Here is an 18,037-nt window from a genome sequence, read left to right as displayed (position 1 = left end):
ATGTATTGACCTAAAGTTTTTCATTCATGTATGTGTGTCTTCAGCAGGCAATCTCTGATAGCCTTGCCACCAAATGTGTTACTTAAATTCATTCTCATTTAGGATGTTTTTATTGATTAACAGCGCCCAAAACTTCTATTCTCAAGCAGATGTTAGCTCTGATGAAGAAAGACAGTTAGCGACCTAACTCAGAAGCCAATCAGAATTAATTCAAATTAAATCGGTTGAGCAGTTCCATATTTTATAAAATTCAGAAGGCTGTGTGATATTGCTGAGAATATACATGTAAAGGCAGAAACTGTATCCTTAATGACTTAAAATTTTGCAGTAAAAAGTTTATTGTTGGGGGGAAATAAATATTATAAAACATTCTTTTACCTTCCAAACCTTTAAACAACTTTCTAAGATGAATTGAACTCTCAGAATCAGGCCAAATGGGCAAGATTACTGTATGGTCATTAACAATATTTGAAACCAAGCTGTATTCTGTTACATTGGCATCTGATCAGTTGGTAAGCGCGCTAGCGCAGCGTATTGACCCCGAAGCCTCTCACCAATGCGGTCGCTTCAAGACCAGCGCATGCTGGCTTCCTCTCCAGCTGTAAGTGGGAAAGTCTGGCAGCAACCTGCGGATGGTCGTGCGTTTCCCCCGGGCTGTGCCCGGTTTCCACCCACCATAATGCTGGCCACCATCGTATAAGTGAAATATTCTTGAGAACGGCGTAAAACACCAATCGAATAAATAAATAAATAAATACACTGGCATTTGGCCAAGATATTAGATTGCAGAGAAATAAAGACCAATAGCAATGAGTAGATCCTTGTACTGGGATATCTATTTTGCTGTGGCACTTTTACAGCAAAAAGAGAGAAACAATTTTAATTAGATTGAAAAATGGATTAAGTTTTTGTCTCCTCCTGATAGGGATTTAACTGGAATATTTGTGTATGCTTTGAGATATCATCACTCATTACTCTGAAGCTCTTGTCACTTAACTGGGGAGAATTCAAGCACATCAGTTTAATTTCTTTGTGAAACTATCCACAAAAACTGATGTAGATATGGACAGAAAAAATAAGGCTTGTTTCAGTGATTAATTCAACCTTTTCGCTTAAAAAGAGCAACTTTTAGTGCAATTTATGCATATTTTTAATTTGATTTTGGAGATAAAACTATATTGGTTGGTTTGGGCAATTTCAGGGCTTCACAAAAAATATAACTATCAGTCTACACGAAATAATGCCTTCAGAATATGCTTAAATAAACCCCTTGCAAACATGCGAAAAAGTTAAATTACAATAATTCAGAATGCCAGGCCAAAATTTAAAGTGGGAGTTGAAATGTGGACACTTTTCATCAGATAACATTGATGAGTTGGTAAAAATCCAACATCGCATTTCTAAAACTCACAGTCTGAAATGCATGGACAGCTTCGCAGAGTTGACTCCGGATAAGTATGGATATTAACACCTGACATGTATCCCATGGATGGGCCTTAGGGCCTACTCATGAACTGAAGGGAAAAAAAAAATTAATGAGCATCGATAGAGTGACGACTGAAAACTATATATATATATATATATATATTCAAAGCTACCTTTTCCTATTTGTTTATGTTCTTTACTGAATAAAAAGCTGTGATACACTTGTACTCATTGGTAGGTGGGGCCTCCCTATTTAGCATCCCAGTGTGGCGCAGTAACCCAGAAGACTCTCGCCAATGCAGTCTCTGTGAGTTTCAAGTCCTCTCTGGCCGTTGTGGGAAGATCTGCTAGCAACATGCAGATGGTTGTGGGTTTTCCTCGCACTCTGTTCGGTTACCTCTCACCGTAATGCTGGCCGCCGTCATATAAGTGAAATAATCTTGAGTACGGCATATAACACCAGTCAAGTAAATGAATAAATCATTGGTTGTTTTTTTTGGACGGTATTAAGAATGTTTACCATTGTTATGAGGTTTGTCAACGATGCAAACTTCGTTTTTTTAAGTTCATTTTTGTAAAAAAATTGTTTTAAGGTTTGTGTAACAGTGTAACTCAAGCACGTTATCACACATCAGTTTCTGGCATCATTCAGACAGCTAACGTAGTTCAAAAAGGCTCACCACTGGATTTAACTTAGAGGATATTGGATAATATTTAGTCAGAATGGCAAAATGAAATATTCATGTGGTGAATCCATGCATCGAAATAATACATTTGTACACCAGTTGTCAACCAATAAGGACGTTCCAGTCAATAACCTCAAGGACAATTCCCAAAAATGATGTAAAACACAAAACACCAAAGAACTAAGGAAGTCTACAAAGTCCGAAAATAGGAGGGAATCCTGGAAATAAATCACACGTTCAAAGCATTTTTATCATAGAAGTTAGGATAAACTTCCAGATGAGAAAATGTTGGCTATATAATACTTCAGTTAGTCATGACTTTAGCAGAACTTCAGGTAAACTACAGACCACTTCCCCTGATATTTCCATAGTTACAATAAGCATTGTATACCGAACAAAACCTGAAGGTTAGGTGAGCAAGGATTATTCAGGGTTTTGTTGATGGGGTATTGCATTGTCCACTTGCAATACACAATTACGAAATAATCGTCAGCAAATAGGCAGCAAGGAACAACGGGACTACACAGCTCTAGTCAGAAATACTTGAGCGAAGAAGGTTCGCTATTTATGTTACTCTGTAGTCATAATGAGGTCTTTTTATTGTGTTGCCTACTTGTATTGTACTTAACAACCAAATAATTATGATCACATTTCACTTGTATAAAGTTTCAATGATACCAGTAGAACAAAAAAAAGAATATTTATTGATAGGGTATAAATAGAGAATAAATAGAAAGCAGACAACTTCACAAATTTACCAGATTACAAACGAGCCCATCCTTCCATCCAAGGGCTACGAGTCTTGTGTTGCTACAGTACGTCGGTATCGATACCAAAAAGGTATACATGGATGCAAAATAAGTAGGACACTGTAGACTGACTTTATTAAACACAATTTTAATAGTTCATCACACAGTATATCAGAGAAGTGAGATTACAGTTGAAATGTACATGTATGGTTGGAGAATACTGTATGTAGAGAGTACAGGAAATGGGAATGATGCGACAGTTTTAGTTTTTTGTAACAATTTTCAATAATCTTAAACAATTTGCTGTTAAAAAGGATAGCAAAATGTGTTATGTTGTGAACAGATTGCCCTATCAATAGAAGTGACATGAAAACTTGTTACAATAAAACATGTGGCGTATGGTTCCATATCAAGAAAATCATACATAATCACATTACCAAATTGTTACATATCAAATTTTTGTAAAATACAATGAATAAATTTACCTTGATGTATTACATAATAAACTTATCCTTCAACAAGAACTTGAAAACAAGAAAAAACTAGGTATTTAATTTATCTAGATGCAGATCTAGTTGTGATCATGACAATTCAGTGGTGAAGTTTTGTTCAAAAGCGCCCAAAGAAAGATTGGATACACACTCTAGCTACCTGTGATACCAATGCTGAGTGCTTGACCCTGTTTGAATGGTTTGAGAATTCATCTTGTTCTTTATGAGCTCCAAGTCAGTAACATTGCAACTGGATTTGGATTCCACAGAGCTGCTTTTGACTAAGAAGAGTCAAAATATGAAATAGTGATTTGAACACTTCATTGGGACTGGAGGAGTTCAGGACAACTAAACAATATTCGTCTTCTGTGACCATAAAATAAGCAGTAGACTGAAACTCTAAAAATAGACAGCAATAAAACGTTAGTTTGTAAAATCTGGCATAGAGAAATTAGCATATATATGCATATAAAATATGCAATATACTAATTTATATTTTAAATGTGGACGATATGCAATAAAAAGTTGTTTTGTGAAATCTGGCCCATATTGTATTGTAACATTAGTAACTTAAGCCAGAAGCAAGTCACACTGAGGTAAGATCTGCATCAAACATCGTAAACAACATCAATATTACACCTCCCACGCTAGAACATTATGATTTGTTTATTTATTTGATTAGTGTATTACGCTGTACTGAAGAATATTTTACTAATATGACTGCGGCCAACATTATGGTGGGAGGAAACATGGCAAAGCTCAAGGGAAACCCACGACCATCCGCAGGTTTCTGACAGTCCTTTCCAAATACGGCTGGAGAGGAAGCCAGCATGAGCTGGACTTGACCTCACAGCAACCCCATTGGTAATATACTCCTGGGTTATTACGCTGCACTAATGCGCTAACCAACTGAGCCACGGAGGCCCCCAGAACATTATGAGCATTAACTGTAACAGAACAAAGTTAGATAACTACTGTATCATCTTTATTTTCTCGTCAAAAATTTATTTATCCTTGACTGTTTACGTTTTATTAATTTGAGTATTTCCATTCAGAGGACTATACGAGAGCTATTCCAGTCTTGGGTGAGTTGAAAATATGTCTTAAAGTATAAGAAAGCTAAAATATGAAGTATGGTTCATCAGACAGACAACTGAAAACTATGTGTAAAAATACTTTCATTTATTTTTTCAGATTTTTTAAAGAGTGTTGACAGGCAGTCAAATACTATGGTTGGCATTATGAGCCATACTGATGGAATCTAAGAACTGACATCACATCAGCTTTTTTCCTGATGTTCACCAGAAGAAAGGAATTCTTAGGAAATTTACTTCAATAATCTTTAACTCGTGGGCATGAAGAGTTATTCCAACATTCAGTGTCATGATTAGAGTTGGAAAAACTTCCTGTGACGTTGAGTTCCTAAACTCTGATAGTATGGTCCATAACGCCCACCTTAGAATCCAAATGTTTGAACGCCTTCTAAAAAAATAAGTGCAAGTGAGTGAGTGAGGGAGTGCTTAGGGTTTAAAGTCATACTTAACAATTTTTCAGTCATATGACGACGAAGGAATCCATAGAGCGCATGTAATGTGCCTCCTTGTTGCAGGACAGAGTGCTGCTTCACTGAGATGCCTTACCGAAGGCAAGCAAGCAGCCCTGCCCGAGCCATTATACTGATACGGATCAACCAGTGTTGCACTATCCCCTTTATGCAGAACGCCAAACGAGGAAGTTACAACTTCCTCTTTTAAGGTTTTAAGTGTGACTCGACCCAGGATTGACCCTGGACCTAGCGCTCCCGAAGCCGACGAATAAATGAAAGTATATTTATGCAAAGTTTAAAGTGGTCTATTTAATGATTCCTACTTCGAGTTTAGAGGTCTTTTCGTTTAAGTAACTGAATCAAGCAGATGAGACAGTAACGCAGGCAATTTTACTGGAACTCAGGCTTTGGCACTGGAGTAGCTCTCAATAAACGGATATACCATTTTAGATAGTTACTGATGAGGTACACGTATAATACATATACAAACAAGGCCACTGCTTTCACGTTATTGTTTGTCAGTCGGTTTCTGCAATGTTTACAGGTTTCTAACAGGTCAACTCAGACCATCTTTCAAAAGTAAAGAATTGATGTTGATTTTACATTTGTTGTTTGACGGTGTTTGTCTGAATATTTTGCACTGTGCCCATATCTTGTAGAACGGACACTCACTCAGGCAAGACACCTAAACCATTCACAGAATCAGCACCATTTTGTTACACTGGGATGGCTAGTCTTCATTTACAAAAATATTTTGGCTTGCACCAGTATCCGGTATTTAGTTTGCCCTGAACATATGAGATGCAGTAAAACAAGATCTGACTAAGCACTAGAACACGTCAGAGAAAACATTTTCTGCAGCCTATTCTGACTAGGTGAAGGCTATTCAGACTGAAGCTGGCGGCCACATATACATCTAATAAAAGACAGAATTGATAATTCCACTATTAATTTATTTGTACCTCCACTAAACAAAACTTTCACTTTTATCATTTACCCTTGGGCCAATACCTTGTTCTGAGAGCTGATGCATCATCGGCACAAGATACAGCAGAATAATTTACCCATTAATATTAAGGTCAACACATTGTGGGACACATTCAATGATCATTTGATATTTCCTACCCATAACAGTGGAAGGAGAAATGAGGAAATCTGTTCAGCATGCATTTAAATATAACCATTTAAGCTTTTTGAAGATGTCAATATTTAGATCTTTACCAATATATACATTTTGGGAAGGTAAAACTGCGCGAACTTTTTTCTTTTCTTTTTTTTCATGTAGCAAAATATACCAGTAGTGGAGTAGGTGGGTAAAACACCCTGCGTCATTCTCTGTGAATACAGGCCCTCCCAAGGTCAAAAATGTGGAGCAATCTTCACTCTAAAAAGAGGACCATTATTTGCACAGAGGTACACATGCTTATGAACACTGCAATATAAACAGAGTAGGAGCAAACACTACATACATGTATTTGTACAACCTAAGCTTACACAGGTGGATATGAAAAGCTGTAGAAGATTTGAATAGAAGAATGATGTACCAAATTAACATTCGTTTTGTAGAAGAGCAGACAGATGTATCCAATCTAAGAATGATGTAAAAGATGCAGAAACAATGAGGAAATCAACGTAAACGATACGCATGTATGAACATAAAAGCTGGCCTCTTCTCCGCATGTACATGTACGTGTGGTCTGTCGGCAACTTGTGGATGGTTGTGGGTTTTCCCCAGGCTCTGCCCAGTTTCCTCCCACCATAATGCTGGCCGCCGTCATATAAGTGAAATATTCCACGGCGTAAAACACCAATCAAATAAATAAATCAAATAAATGTATGAACATAAATTAAAACGGACAAGAATACATTGTAAACCTACACTTTTACATATCATGAACTAATAAGTGAAAAAGTTTACACACGCAAAAAGTCTGCTATGGTAGGTGTCTACAGAACACATATGCCCACCCACCTGGCTTTTTTGGTTATGATGAATATTGACAAACAGGCTCCTATATAGGCTACTATATGACCTGCTTACACTGGAACACAGGAGAATTGTCTGAATTTAATATCTGGTAAAAATGGAAAAAATAAGGCAATGTTTTTGAACACTACTCTGATTATGTAGTTGAGATATCTTGCTCAGAAGGTAGATCATGCCCAACATGTCTATACCACCACACCCACAAATACTAGTAGTTACAAATATTTATTTATTTATTTATTTTATTTCATTGGTGTTTTAAGCCGTACACAAAATTTTTTGACTTAATCCAAGGTGGCCAGCATTATGGTGGGAGGAAACCTGGGGGAAATCCACAACCATTCGCAGGTTGCTGACAGACCTTCCCACGAGAGGAAGCCAGCATGAGTTGGACTTAAATCACAGCAACCGCACTGGTGAAAGGTTCCTGGGTCATGCAGGTTCCTGGGCCATGTGCTGTACTGGCGTGCTAACGGGCACGGAGATTAGCAACGTTGCATTTGCAACGGGACATGAAATATATTGAACATGAACACACATATAAAATAAACAGCTGTGTAGGAAAACAGAATGCAAAATAGTTATAATGAATAATACATTTGTGATGGAATATCAGTTTGTGTATAACAGTCTTGGTGAAAAATGTTGAGCAGATTCACTGATCGGGACTGTTTCATGAGAAATATTTAAAGAACTGAATTAATGCATGAATGTACCACAATTTTAAAATTTTTAATTCAAGTTTACAATTTCATCAATCACAAAACATTTCTTCCAAATATTTCATACTGATAACTGTACATACATGTTCGTAGCAAAAAAAACAATCTGAAACAGCCTGTTTCAATAGAAAATAGTAAGATTCCCCTGTGTAAAGAATATCTAAAATGTTATTTTTCAAATATAAATTAAAAAAATACAGCAAATTTTTCTGAGGGAAGTTATATATCTGCTGGCACATAGAATTGTAAAACCCAACACGATTGGTTGTTGGTTATATGAAGACTTATAGGATACATTACAATCACAATGCTTCTCCATTCAGTCAAGTATGTAATGTTAATGCTTATAAAAGTGTCATGTTATTGATAGAAAGGAATGCAGCTGTTGCCAGCTCAAGGCCATTAGAACCAGAAACCATAATTAAAATCTGATATCACACATGCATATTATCCTAGATTTACAAAATGAAATTTGACAGAAATTAATAGCAACACACACAGAACACAAAAATCAGTCAGTCACTTCTTTAAGAAAACAGTTTTTGTACAGTAGTTATAAAGTCGTAGACTCTGACCTCCCATCATGAAACAAATCACAGTAATCAGGCGGGTCCACTTGTTGTCCACAGGGGTGTTTTAACAATTCCTCTTCTGTGGAAATTGGTGTATGCTGTGGAGTACAAAACCAATCAATCGGTTAGTATCACTCTTTTAATAATTTGTAAAAGTCAAGTCACTGAAAACTTTTTATGTGAACAGTTCTTGTATTTGAAAATTTCTCAATGTCTTCTTGTAGAAGTGTCGTCATGGGGATAGTGCAGCCATAGTGATTATCCAGTGAGGCAACAGTTCCACAGTGCTGCCTCACTAATTTATCAATTTATCTGATTGGTGTTCAAGGCCATGTTCAAGGATTTTTCACTTATATGATGGCAGCCATTTTTATGAGTGGAGGAAGCTGGAGGGATGGGGTCAATAAACCACCAGGCTTAAATATGACGCTTAAAGGAACTTTCCTACCTATGTGGTACAGATAAGCACATCACACTGGTAGAAAACATTTCCCTGGAATAAAATTTGTTATAATTACACAATTTACATGCACACAGGAAACTCTGAATACATATTTAAGTGAATCAAAATGAAACACACAAACCTCATACTATAGCTGAGTACCCCCACCGTTTATACAATACACGAAATGTGTGTATATCTGTAAAGTGTATATTTTGGAAAATCAGTTCCCAAATGGGACATTTGTGGCTGCAAATTGGGAAAGACAATTGGGAATGGGTCCAACCATGGACCTCGGGAGCATAGGTACGTTATCCCCTGGTATATACTTATAGTGTCCCCTTTAATTGCAATTTAGCAGCTAGTACTCACAGAATGATAGGTTATCATGTCGTTTAGAGTGGTATGTTCCAGTTGGTTGGAGCCAAAGAAGTGGTAGTTGTCATCTGACTTGTCAATAAGAAAGTGCTTGCAGCGGTCCTCGCTGCGGTAGGATATTGTGTAGCCCCAGATCCTCTCGCTGACACGAACCAGAAAAGTGCCGGCCTTCTTCTCCTTAAGTAAACCCTCAGCCTCCGCGCGACCAATCAAACCTGTACAACACCATGACCAACTCATCAACAACATCTATATCCTAACCTATCAACAAATACTGGTATTGTAGGTCTAAACTTAAAGCTACAAACTTTGGTTACTTATGACTAGAGAGTGTACAAGTAGGTCTGTATTTCTCTATCAACTTAATTGTCTTCTCACAAATGCAGAAAAGTGTTCACCATCTAATTACAACTGTCAAAAACTAAATTAGGGCCATCTTCATGCTGTACACTTTTAGGTTTTCCCATCATGTAAAGTGGGAAAAAGAAAAATGCAACAGTACAACATTTGACTGAGGGATGTAACAAGACCTGTTGAGGCTGTACTAAGAGCTGTGCTAAAACACATATATTCTCCCATCCATGATGTGAGCCCATCCCCACCCACACCACACACACTCCTCCCTATTTTTGTAAACATACAGAAAATATGAGGAATAGCACCCATACATACTGGGTAGTTCAAACTCTGACATTTGTAACACTTTGTAAATCTGGTAATTGTGAAAAATAAAGTGATATTCTTGTGAATTAACCCGATCATGTCATTAGCAGATTACCAAATTTGCCCACTCTTGCTTGATTAGTTTTATAAATAACTTGTTCACGCGATTATACACATGAGCACAACTGCAAACCTAATGGCCATATCACATTTGCAAAGGACCACAAATATCAAACCAAGAATTGGATTTAGACCTACCGTGGAACCACTGAGCTGGTTTTTTGGTTTGAGGATCTAACCCTGTGGCCTTGGGCACCTCATATTTCCTGAACCATTTGATGACAGAGTTTCGATTTCGAGGACGAGGGGGAAGAGGATGGTGCTCATTTTCTTCAGCACTTTTATCTTTAGGAGCTCTGAAAAATTTAAGCATTTATATGTACTAGTAAAATACCCACATGTACATGTATAAATACTTGAGGATTGTTGGTAATAAATATATGGGTTATGATTTCATTCTGAACACTGATAAGCCACATAATTTCCTGAATTTAAAATCTGCCTCAAAAGTCTTCAGGCTACGAAAGCAAATATCATTTTTCCACTGATCTCCCACTTGGATTTCCTCTTTACTAAAAAAAATGGAATCATGTGCCTTATATTGTGATATTTTCATCACGAGTCAAAATATAAGATTAACAAAATTGAAAACTCAACATGCAGGCTTCTGAGACTTAATCCATCGCATCTTTCTTGTGCCCAATCAAGATGACGACTGGCAGCTAGCACTAACAACTTTCAAGGCCTGAAAACAAAGTTTGTTGATTCCCCTATTCTCACTGATGCTCATGTGGCTGTTTGTGTGGTCTAAAGTTTGTTGAACAGCAACAATACAGTATTCATATCTGAACGTCACACATACAAGTTTGTCATTAACTTGCCAGAGGTCTGTGGTTTACTCTGGCCACTCCAGTTTCTTCCACTTCTAGAACTGCCTGCTATTGTATAAGTGAACAAGGCATTCAGAGAATACCGGTAGCTCACCTGAATGAGCAGTTTGTAAAGTTGCATAATCTTCAAATCATGATACATTCAAATATTGACCTCTAAACCAAAAAAAGTAGAACGAATGACACTGTCATATTATTTTCTAATTATATAGCCCTAAAGACCTTGTCATTAAATAAATCAGAAAGGCCAAAGTTATTATACTGTCATAACTACGACTGTTTATTGTATGATAAGGATTGCAGAGCAGTGACTTTGTTCGTTATTGAGTTGTAAATCATTGTGATAAAAAACACTGCTAGGGCAGAACTTTACCACAGAGGTCTTTGGTATGCAAATTGGGAACTGCATTTGGCAATCCATGTACTGTGGGAGGCAACTACAATTCTGTGAATAGTTGAGAAAAATGTTGAGCTATGAGGAAGAAGAGTTCCTTGGTCTTTGATATGCAATCGCTACCAACGATTCGCTATATGTGTACTATGGGTAGCCATTTCAACCCTATGATTGGCCAAAAACTTTTAACCAAACTGGCCACCGCCACAGACAGCATCTAATCCCCACTCTCACAATACCTCTCCTTACTTTGTAAAGCGAGCTAAAAATTCTTGAGTATTGTTAGCAATAAATAAATAAATCAGCAATTACTCACTTAGAAGGTCGGCCTTCTGGTATTGGTGGAGCAGGCCCTTTCTTATGAATATAAGACTTAAAGGCATTTGCTGCCCCTATAACCTTGACACTCCCGGACAACGACTTTCTATGTTCTTCGCGGGCCCTTCGAGCAATTTCTCGCATTTTTCTCTCGGTTTCTTTCACTCTCTTCTCTGAAAAAAAAAACAAAAACAATCAACAACAAAACTACTGGCACAAGTTTTGGGCACAAGCATGAGGAATCACTTAAAAAAATATGTCAGATATTGGAATTGTAGAAACCTTTTGAGATAAGAAGCTACAAATCTTTTTATGTGCATATCATACCTTGCTCCCGCCATTCCTCTTCCAATATCTGACTGGATTTCTCAGCGTCTTTCTGAAGCGTGTTTCGATTTTGTTTCCAATGAAAATAAATTTCACTGCTTCGCCTAGTTTTGATTTCATCAATTTTCTTTAAAGATTTCATCTTCTCATCTTCATGGTGTCGTTTCTATAAAAACAGGACAAGTTTGGTGAACTCAATGTACAACTAACAATCAGGGTTCAGTTGTTCAAACGTGTATTAGCTAATACTGATATTAAGTCATGTTTTATATTTAAAATTTTAGTCAAACTCAGCAGCCAATACAGTTCTCCAAAGTCAAAGTATAACAGCAGCAGTTTTAGTTCATATTTTATACACTGGTACACAATTTTTTTAGGCTAACCACAATAAATCACAAGTAAATGTCAATCAGAGGATTTTCTTGGAGGACTCTTCTATATTCTTTTTTTCTTCTTGGGCTTTTTGACAATTTTGTCTTCTTTCTTACTGTTAATTTGTATTCTTTGTGTTTACATATGTGTGACAACTGTTTTATATATTTTACTCTAACTAGTATGTATTTGACATGTTTGACTGCTGTTCATGTAAAAAATTATTTTTTCAGTGTTAACCTCAAGTCAGAGATAAGTTTGAAATGTGAGTGAGTGGATGGATATGTGAATGGGAGGGTCTCAGGGAGGATCAGCTGTTTGATGATTGATTATATGATCCCTGTGTTAATCAATCAATCAATCAACTAATAATACTAATAAAGGGAGAGCGGCATCTCTTGGTTGGCAAAAGGAAAAGAGGGATCAATTAGATCAAACAATTTGGCCCTTCTTTTGGCATGAGTATGACTACGTACCCAGAACACTATTACACCACCCTAGCTGTTATTTTACTATCGTTAGCAATGGAAAGATTTCAATCAAAAACCATTCTCAAAACAAGGCTGAAAACAACAATTCTCATCCAGTATCACTTAAAATTGCCCTTTATAAACAGAAAATGTGAATTCAAATGTCTTGCCTCAACTGCATGGCCCTACATTTATAAATATATCAGGTGTGTAACAAGTATCAAATACCTTTACGCTCTTTTTGTCCTTTTCCCTTTTCTGTACAGCTATGTGTGCTTCTTTCAGGGACTTGATCATTTCTGCTTCATCTTCTTTCCTCCTGTACAGTTGTGACAAATACTATACCATAACATTTTAACCTCTTAGTATAATGAACTAAATTAGCATTTTGAGAATGATCAATATCTATAAAACAGAACTGTGTCACTGAAAATCTACAAGATATCTTTTGTTTTTAGATACTCATAGAGGTACATACAGGAGGAAGAATGTTTTTAGACCCTCATAGAGGTACATGCAGGAGGAAGAATTTTTTCAGACCCTCATAGAGGCACATGCAGGAGGAAGGATGTTTTCGACATTCATAGAGGTACATGCAGGAAGAAGAATGTTTTTTGACACTCAGAGGTACATGCAGGAGGACACTCACAGAGGTACATGCAGGAAGAAGAATGTTTTTCGACACTCATAGAGGTAAATGCAGGAGGAAGAATGTTTTTCGACACTCATATAGGTAAATGCAGGAGGAAGAATGTTTATAGACTCTCATAGAGGTACATGCAGGAGGACACTCATAGAGGTACATGCAAGAGGAAGAATGTTTTTAGACCCTCATAGAGGTACATGCAGGAGAACACTCAAAGAGGTACATGCAGGAGGAAGAATGTTTTTCAGACACTCATAGAGGTAAATGCAGGAGGAAGAATGTTTTTCGACACTCATAGAGGTACATGCAGGAGGACACTCGTAGAGGTACATGCAGGTACAAGCTATGTGTGCTTCTTTCAGGAACTTGATTATTTCTGCTTCATCTTCTTTCCTCCTGTGCAGTTGTGAAAAATACTATACCATAAAATTTTATCCTCTCAGTATAATGAACTAAATTAGCATTTTTAGAATGATCAATGTCTATAAAACAGAACTGTGACACTGAAAATCTTCAAGATATCTTTTGGACACTCATAGAGGTACATGCAGGAGGACGCTCATAGAGGTACATGCAGGAGGAAGAATGTTTTCAGACGCTCATAGAGGTACATGCAGGAGGAAGAATGGTTTCAGACCCTCATAGAGGTACATGAAGGGGAAGAATGTTTTAGACACTCATAGAGGTACATGCAGGAGGAAGAATGTTTTTAGATCCTCATAGAGGTACATGCACTGTTTCTTTCAGAGGGTTAAGTCGTTTGGGCCTGATAGAGCTTTATTGCTCATGTGTTTTAATAATGACTTCAGCATCACTGCAGTGTCCTCAACCCTGTGACCTGACTTTTCATCAAACCAAAATTATAAACGGTAAAAGACAGGCTCCCAATCTTAAGAAACTTCCAACAAAGGCTTGGTTTACTACCATCATAAAAGAAACCAGTTACATGACTTTTAAGTGTGGAGACCCACGATGCAAATGTTGTGAACATTTAATAACAAGAAGTCACATTTTGTTTCATGTTACCAATTTTAACTTTTGTATTAACGAAAATCTACCAAAATCTACTGTATGTCTTAACCTGCTATAATTGTAACAAATTCTATGTGTGATTCATTAAGGAATTGATGTAGGGTACATATGAACAAATAAACACGCCAAGTTCACAGATTTTACCTGTTACCAAACATATAGCATCATGTACCCGCAACAGTGGGCCCTAGTTCCACATAATGCCCTTCTTTAACTTATCGGTGAATAAAGCTCAAGCCAGAGGAATGAAAGAACAGTACTTCAATCATAAATTTAAATCTGAACTTAACAGAGATAACAAAAATCTCTCTGAAAGGATAATCTCCTGGGCAAGTTCAAACTTTATTATATGTAACTTGTAACTAGTACTGATCACCATGGCTTATTCTACCTGCATGTATGTATAGCTGTTGCAAGATATGTTGAAATAAAAAAAACCTAGTAAGCTAAATTAACAAGTTGAGTTTGTCATGTTTCCTCTCTCTCTCTCTCTCTCTCTCTCTATATATATATATATAGATACACCAGCATAAAACAGGACACATCATCATAGACATCATATATGATGCCTTGTTTACTTCAAAACTTACTTGTTTTCTGCCTCCTTGTCCTTATTGTTTTCAGCTAGCTTTTCTTCCTCTTGTAATGCTTTCTTTAATTCCATTTCCTCTTTACGTCTACAACAACAATGAAAAGAGACACTTGTGGTACATTTGTAGTATGTGAGTATCTTGCCCACGCACAGCCTTTATCTCAACTCAGCCTTCTCCTCTGCCTGTTTGATGTCCCTCTCCTGAGCGTTGTCCTCCAGTATCTGTTCTATACTCTTGTCATCCTTATGTTACCCCATCACCCAAAACCAGTCCTTACCTTAACTCCTCAGCCTCCTTCTCTGCCTGTTTAATGGCCCTCTCCTGGGCCTCCTCCTCTAGTATCTGTTCTATACTCTTGTCATCCTTGTGTTCCCCCATTACCCAGACCCAGTCCTTACCTTAACTCCTCAGCCTCCTTCTCTGCCTGTTTGAAGTCCCTCTCCTGGGCCTCCTCCTCTAGTATCTGTTCTATACTCTTGTCATCCTTATGTTACCCCATCACCCACAACCAGTCCTTACCTTAACTCCTCAGCCTCCTTCTCCACCTGTATGATGTCCCTCTCCTGAGCCTCGTCCTCCAGTATCTGTTCTATACTCTTGTCATCCTTATGTTACCCCATCACCCACAACCAGTCCTTACCTTAACTCCTCAGCCTCCTTCTCTGCCTGTTTGATGGCCCTCTCCTGGGCCTCCTCCTCTAGTATATGTTCTATACTCTTGTCATCCTTATGTTACCCCATCACCCACAACCAGTCCTTACCTTAACTCCTCAGCCTCCTTCTCTGCCTGTTTGATGGCCCTCTCCTGAGCCTCGTCCTCCAGTATATGTTCTATACTCTTGTCATCCTTATGTTACCCCATCACCCACAACCAGTCCTTACCTTAACTCCTCAGCCTCCTTCTCTGCCTGTTTGATGGCCCTCTCCTGGGCCTTGTCCTCCTCCAGTATATGTTCTATACTCTTGTCATCCTTATGTTACCCCATCACCCACAACCAGTCCTTACCTTAACTCCTCAGCCTCCTTCTCTGCCTGTTTGATGGCCCTCTCCTGAGCCTCGTCCTCCTCCAGTATATGTTCTATACTCTTGTCATCCTTGTGTTCCCCCATCACCCACAACCAGTCCTTACCTTAACTCCTCAGCCTCCTTCTCTGCCTGTTTGATGTCCCTCTCCTGAGCCTCGTCCTCCAGTATCTCTTCTATACTCTTGTCATCCTTATGTTACCCCATCACCCACAACCAGTCCTTACCTTAACTCCTCAGCCTCCTTCTCTGCCTGTTTGATGGCCCTCTCCTGGGCCTCGTCCTCCAGTATATGTTCTATACTCTTGTCATCCTTACATTACCCCATCACCCACAACCAGTCCTTACCTTAACTCCTCAGCCTCCTTCTCTGCCTGTTTGATGGCCCTCTCCTGGGCCTCCTCCTCCTCTAGTATCTGTTCTATACTCTTGTCATCCCTGTGTTCCCCCATTATCCAGACCCAGTCTTTACCTTAACTCCTCAGTCTCCTTCTCTGCCTGTTTGATGGCCCTCTCCTGGGCCACCTCCTCTAGTATCTGTTCTATACTCTTGTCATCCTTATGTTACCCCATCACCCACAACCAGTCCTTACCTTAACTCCTCAGCCTCCTTCTCTGCCTGTTTGATGGCCCTCTCCTGGGCCTTGTCCTCCTCCAGTATATGTTCTATACTCTTGTCATCCTTATGTTACCCTATCACCCAAAACCAGTCCTTACCTTAACTGCTCAGCCTCCTTCTCTGCCTGTTTGATGGCCCTCTCCTGGGCCTCGTCCTCCTCCAGTATATGTTCTATACTCTTGTCATCCTTACATTACCCCATCACCCACAACCAGTCCTTACCTTAACTCCTCAGCCTCCTTCTCTGCCTGTTTGATGGCCCTCTCCTGGGCCTCCTCCTCCTCTAGTATCTGTTCTATACTCTTGTCATCCCTGTGTTCCCCCATTATCCAGACCCAGTCTTTACCTTAACTCCTCAGTCTCCTTCTCTGCCTGTTTGATGGCCCTCTCCTGGGCCACCTCCTCTAGTATCTGTTCTATACTCTTGTCATCCTTATGTTACCCCATCACCCACAACCAGTCCTTACCTTAACTCCTCAGCCTCCTTCTCTGCCTGTTTGATGGCCCTCTCCTGGGCCTCGTCCTCCTCCAGTATATGTTCTATACTCTTGTCATCCTTACATTACCCCATCACCCACAACCAGTCCTTACCTTAACTCCTCAGCCTCCTTCTCCACCTGTTTGATGGCCCTCTCCTGGGCCTCCTCCTCCTCTAGTATCTGTTCTATACTCTTGTCATCCCTGTGTTCCCCCATTATCCAGACCCAGTCTTTACCTTAACTCCTCAGTCTCCTTCTCTGCCTGTTTGATGGCCCTCTCCTGGGCCACCTCCTCTAGTATCTGTTCTATACTCTTGTCATCCTTATGTTACCCCATCACCCACAACCAGTCCTTACCTTAACTCCTCAGCCTCCTTCTCTGCCTGTTTGATGGCCCTCTCCTGGGCCTCGTCCTCCTCCAGTATATGTTCTATACTCTTGTCATCCTTACATTACCCCATCACCCACAACCAGTCCTTACCTTAACTCCTCAGCCTCCTTCTCTGCCTGTTTGATGGCCCTCTCCTGGGCCTCCTCCTCTAGTATCTGTTCTATACTCTTGTCATCCTTATGTTCCCCCATCACCCAGACCCAGTCCTTACCTTAACTGCTCAGCCTCCTTCTCTGCCTGTTTGATGGCCCTCTCCTGGGCCTCCTCCTCTAGTATCTGTTCTATACTCTTGTCATCCTTATGTTACCCCATCACCCACAACCAGTCCTTACCTTAACTGCTCAGCCTCCTTCTCTGCCTGTTTGATGGCCCTCTCCTGGGCCTCGTCCTCCTCCAGTATATGTTCTATACTCTTGTCATCCTTACATTACCCCATCACCCACAACCAGTCCTTGCCTTAACTCCTCAGCCTCCTTCTCTGCCTGTTTGATGGCCCTCTCCTGGGCCTCGTCCTCCTCCAGTATATGTTCTATACTCTTGTCATCCTTACATTACCCCATCACCCACAACCAGTCCTTACCTTAACTCCTCAGCCTCCTTCTCTGCCTGTTTGATGGCCCTCTCCTGGGCCTCCTCCTCCTCTAGTATCTGTTCTATACTCTTGTCATCCCTGTGTTCCCCCATTATCCAGACCCAGTCTTTACCTTAACTCCTCAGTCTCCTTCTCTGCCTGTTTGATGGCCCTCTCCTGGGCCACCTCC

The 18,037-nt window shown here is 39.3% G+C and overlaps 1 protein-coding gene across 1 annotated transcript in view; it reads right to left on the bottom strand.

The window, feature by feature from the left end:
• Nucleotides 1-5,312: 5,312 nt before the first annotated feature.
• The window catches only part of LOC135471980 (SH2 domain-containing protein 4B-like), a 31,215-nt gene continuing 18,490 nt past the window's right edge, over nt 5,313-18,037 (bottom strand). The window contains exons 5-11 of the mRNA XM_064751451.1: nt 14,761-14,847; nt 12,721-12,811; nt 11,651-11,816; nt 11,322-11,496; nt 9,920-10,077; nt 8,993-9,213; nt 5,313-8,276 (exon numbers count right to left, since the gene is read on the bottom strand). Of these exons, the coding sequence (XP_064607521.1) occupies nt 8,160-8,276; nt 8,993-9,213; nt 9,920-10,077; nt 11,322-11,496; nt 11,651-11,816; nt 12,721-12,811; nt 14,761-14,847 (1,015 nt within the window). The 3' untranslated portion in view covers nt 5,313-8,159. The remainder of the gene's footprint in view (nt 8,277-8,992; nt 9,214-9,919; nt 10,078-11,321; nt 11,497-11,650; nt 11,817-12,720; nt 12,812-14,760; nt 14,848-18,037) is intronic.

Source organism: Liolophura sinensis, chromosome 1, assembly GCF_032854445.1.
Source record: "Liolophura sinensis isolate JHLJ2023 chromosome 1, CUHK_Ljap_v2, whole genome shotgun sequence".
Classification (NCBI taxonomy): domain Eukaryota; kingdom Metazoa; phylum Mollusca; class Polyplacophora; order Chitonida; family Chitonidae; genus Liolophura; species Liolophura sinensis.
The sequence above is the reverse complement of the archived record's forward strand: the minus strand, read 5'-3'. Positions and strand labels throughout refer to the sequence as shown.